The sequence below is a fragment of the Desmodus rotundus genome, chromosome 5 (genome assembly GCF_022682495.2).
Source record: "Desmodus rotundus isolate HL8 chromosome 5, HLdesRot8A.1, whole genome shotgun sequence".
In the NCBI taxonomy this organism is placed as follows: domain Eukaryota; kingdom Metazoa; phylum Chordata; class Mammalia; order Chiroptera; family Phyllostomidae; genus Desmodus; species Desmodus rotundus.
The window spans coordinates 43,172,754-43,176,829 of NC_071391.1; the positions used below are offsets into that span (position 1 = coordinate 43,172,754).

The following is a 4,076-nucleotide window of genomic DNA, read 5'->3' on the forward strand; positions in this document are numbered from 1 at the left end:
ATAGCATGTGTTAGTACTTCATTCTTTTTTATCACTGAATAATATTCCAGTATATGGATCTATCTCATGTTGTTCATACATTCATCAGCTGATGGATGTCTGAGTCATTTCCATGCTTGAAACTTGTAAATGCATTGATATATTGCTCCCATAAAAACAATGTCTATAATTCTACTTAGGCAGGAATTACCTGTCCTCTTTGTTTTCATTTACATTGTTTTTATTTTTAGAGAGTGTGAATTTTTGTTTGTGTGTTAGCTATTAAATTGTATTTCTTAATGAAAGAGGGAAATCAAATCCCATCTGGGGTGTATTTGGTTTCAAAACCTGTGCTCTTTTGCAGCAGCACATATTCCATTCCTTGAGTTTGTGTCACTTCTGGAACACATTCTCATCTAATCTAAGCACCCTCTGGAAGCCCACTCTGAGCTCCTGAGCCCTGAGTGCATATACCATGGGGTTAAGGGCCGGGGGGATGACAATGTTAAGCATATTGAGAAGAACAGGAAAGATAGGAAGTGCTTTTGCTGCCAGATGGGCTGTAGACACTACAACAATGGTTGTGTAGAAGAAGAAGATGAGGATGAGATGGGAACTGCAGGTGCTCAGAGCCTTGACTATTGCCTCAGCAGAGTTCAGCCTCATCACAGAGCAAAAGATCAGAACATAGGAAATAAGGACTCGAGCCATGTCACTTCCACCAATGACCCAGGCTAAAGCCAACTGATAAAACCTACTAATGGTGGTGTCATCACAGGCCAAACCAGTGACCCCAGGGTTAGAGCACATGCAGTGCTCCATTTCATTGTGGGAGCAATAGTGTCTCTGGGCAGCCAGTACAGGCACTGGGATGGTCAACAGGACATTCCTAAGCACCGTGAATATCACGGCTTTGACTACAAAAGCTTGCGTAACTATGAAGGAGTATTGAAGTGGGAGGCAGATGGCTACATATCTATCCACAGCCATACAAAGGAAGATACCAAACTCCATGCTAATAAAACAGTGAACAGCATAGATTTGAGCAAAGCACTCAGGAAGGCTGATGGCCTTGGCATCCAACCAGAAGATGGCCAGAATCCTGGGCATGATGGTAGTAGCCAAGCCAATGTCCACTATAGCCAGGATACTAAGGAATTGGTACATGGGCTGGTGCAGGTTAAGCTCATGGTGAATGGTGATGAGAACGAGGAGATTGGCACCAAGAGCTAAGATGTAGAGGAGAGCCAGGGGCAGGGAGAGCCAGCATTGCCACTCTTGAATGGCAAAGTTTCATTGTTTTTAATGGTTGAATATTATTCCATCATATATATAATATCTCACATTTTCTATATCCATTCATCTTGTGGTAGACAGTTAGGTTGTTTTCATTTCTTGGCCATTATAAATAATCCTGCAATGAACATGGGGGTACATATATCTTTTCAAATTAGTGTTTTGGTTCCTTTGGATAAATACTTGGAAGTGGAATCACTTGGTCACATGGTAGTTCTATTTTTAGTTTTTGTGAGGGACCTCCATGCTGTTTTTCACAGTGGCTACACCAATTTCCATTTACAGCAACATTGCACAGGAGTTCCCTTTCTCTACATACTTGCCAACATGAGTTATTTCTCAAATTAGAATAATTTGAGAAAAAATTACTTACGAAGAACCTATTTATAAGGATACGGTCAGTAAGAGATCTAAAGTGATAGTGCAGTTGCCTAGGGTGAATAATGGTATTTGTCATCACCTCTAGACCTGAGAGGAGAGTGACTTTGACATCCTGAAGTAGAGAGCTGGCATAGAGAAGGTTACCTTGAGAAGAGCTTTTAGAACTTATTCTACCTCTTTGGGTGTGAGTTGTGCTTGTTAACTTCAGTGCCACTCTTTGTCTAACTATTTTTTATATAAATTACTTTATTCTTGTTCAATTACAGTGGTCTGCATTTTCTCCCCAACACTCCCCTCTACCCCAGCCAACCCCACGTCCCTCCCTTGCTTCCACCCTCCCCATTGGTTTTGTCCATGTGTCCTTTAAAAATAGATGGTTGTTTTTAGTGTTAATGAAAAATTGTATTAAAATGAATGAGCAAATGGAAGATGATTTTATTCTGATACTATTGTCAGAAATGGGGAAGAGAACACAGACCAAGTCTGGATACCCAGTTTTGCTAAAATAAAAGTCTGGATTGGGTTGAAGTAAGGTGTCATATGCAATTGGTGAGCTAGTAGAAGAGTCCTGAAGGATTTTAGTGGGAGGCTGATCAATGAGATGTGTCAAGCACATTGAGTTATTCCTGAGATTGCACATGTTTGTCTGTGATGAAGTCATCTGTGTTTGCTAATTGGCACCCAGGGAAGTTAGGCTCCTACTCTCCACAGAGACTGAGAGATGGGATATCTCCTTCAATGTTTGAATTTCAGAAGACAGTTCCCAGGTCCTTGAGAAAGACATTTCCTGGGTTGCATAACTGGAAAAAGTTTAGAAGATGATTCATATGCACTCAAAGGGGCAGAGAAAGAATTTACGATTGTAAGTTTTCTTAAGCAAATGTTATAAGAAAAAAGAGCCCAGCAGCCTATAGTCAGAAAGAAACTGTCTTAGATGAAGCCATTTTGGAGATTGGTTTGTTGATTTCTTTTGTCGTAGGCAATATTGGGATGCTGCTGTATTTGTCTGATGCAACCTGTTGTAGGGTAAATGTGAGGTGCGAATAGCTTGATTTATGGTTGAAGCTTGTTTGCCATGCCTCATAGGTCATTGTTGTTTATAGCCATGGGGGTCACTGCCCTTCTTTCTGACCCAGTCTCCAATATTCTGGGAATAACCGCAGATATTGCTCGACTTTAGCCCACTTCTTGGTCCAAGAGTGTGTGTTCAGGAGGCTAGACTTGCCTGACTACCCATTAATCACCAGCTTGGTTTTCTAACAGCCCTCTGCTTCTCAGTAATAGACATTCCTCAGTGTGAATCTACATTGTTTTGTAGCAGTCCTTTTCACTGCTTCTTTGGGCTTCTAGTCTTCCATAATTCCATCACAGTTGTCCTGCATCTTTGGAGTTTCCCCATTTTCTTCTGTTTCCTCAACGGCTCTCCATTTGTTTTGCATCATGTCACTTATTTTTTTTTTATTATTGAATATGTTAGTGTTGCTGGGTTTTGTAGTGGGAGGAGGAAGCTTATTTTCACATTACTAGAGCCATATCTCACCCAGGGGAAGGATATTTCTGTGACTCCAGGATGTCAGTTAGCCCTGTGATCTCAGTTCTCTGATGGGTCTAAGAAAAGTGGTTGATTTTCACCTTTTTCTGGCTTTTCTTGATGTAAGGATAGGGCTAACTTCTAAGTTCTTTACATATTGAAGCTGAAAGTCTCTCTGAGTGTGGGTTTTTTTTTTTTTTTTTGGCACTCAGATTTTATCCACATAATTTTTTACAAATTTGTTACTTTTCCAGTCTCTCTATACACATTTAAAGCTGAAATTGGTAGGTACAAACTAGACAGGAGGAGGTTAAGAAGAGTATAAGACATGGAGAAGCCAAAGAACTCATATATATGACACATGGACATGAAATAAGGGTGGTGGATGCTGGAGGGAGTGGGGGACTGGGCAGAGGGGGATAAGGGGGAGGAAAAATGGGACAACTGTAATAGCATAATCAGTAAAACATACTTAAAAATAAAAACATGAAAAAAATAAAGCTGTTTTGTCTATAATTTTTACATGTCTCACTGGGTGGCTTTGTCTGGTTTATCCTCTGCCATTACCAGAATCGGAAATCCAATCTCTTTGATGGCCAGATAATAAAAACATCCAGTATGTTTCTTTTAGGACTTATTTTTTTCCCCTTGAAATGCCAAAGAGTCTTGGAGACTTTATCCAAAGAGCATATGGAAAGGGGAACAGGCTACCTGACCCATCCACTAATGCACTACTCTTTATCACCTGCCGATGTTTCTGTTCTTGGTATGTGGGATCCTTGTTAAAAAAGATGAAAGCACATGGTCCAGTTCTGCATTATCGATAGATGTAATAGAGCCTTTGGTACTTAACTTACTCTGCCAAAGGAAAGATGATTCATTTGCATAA

At 40.3% G+C, this 4,076-nt stretch overlaps 1 protein-coding gene across 1 annotated transcript; it reads right to left on the bottom strand.

The window, feature by feature from the left end:
* Nucleotides 1-372: 372 nt before the first annotated feature.
* LOC128780876 (olfactory receptor 56B34-like) lies at nucleotides 373-1,604 on the bottom strand. Its single transcript, XM_053924426.1, has 2 exons — nucleotides 1,595-1,604; nucleotides 373-1,256 (listed from the first exon to the last, which is right to left on the bottom strand). Exons 1-2 carry the CDS (start codon nucleotides 1,602-1,604, stop codon nucleotides 373-375), a joined length of 894 nt encoding a protein of 297 aa, XP_053780401.1.
* Between the last annotated feature and the right edge of the window lie 2,472 nt (nucleotides 1,605-4,076).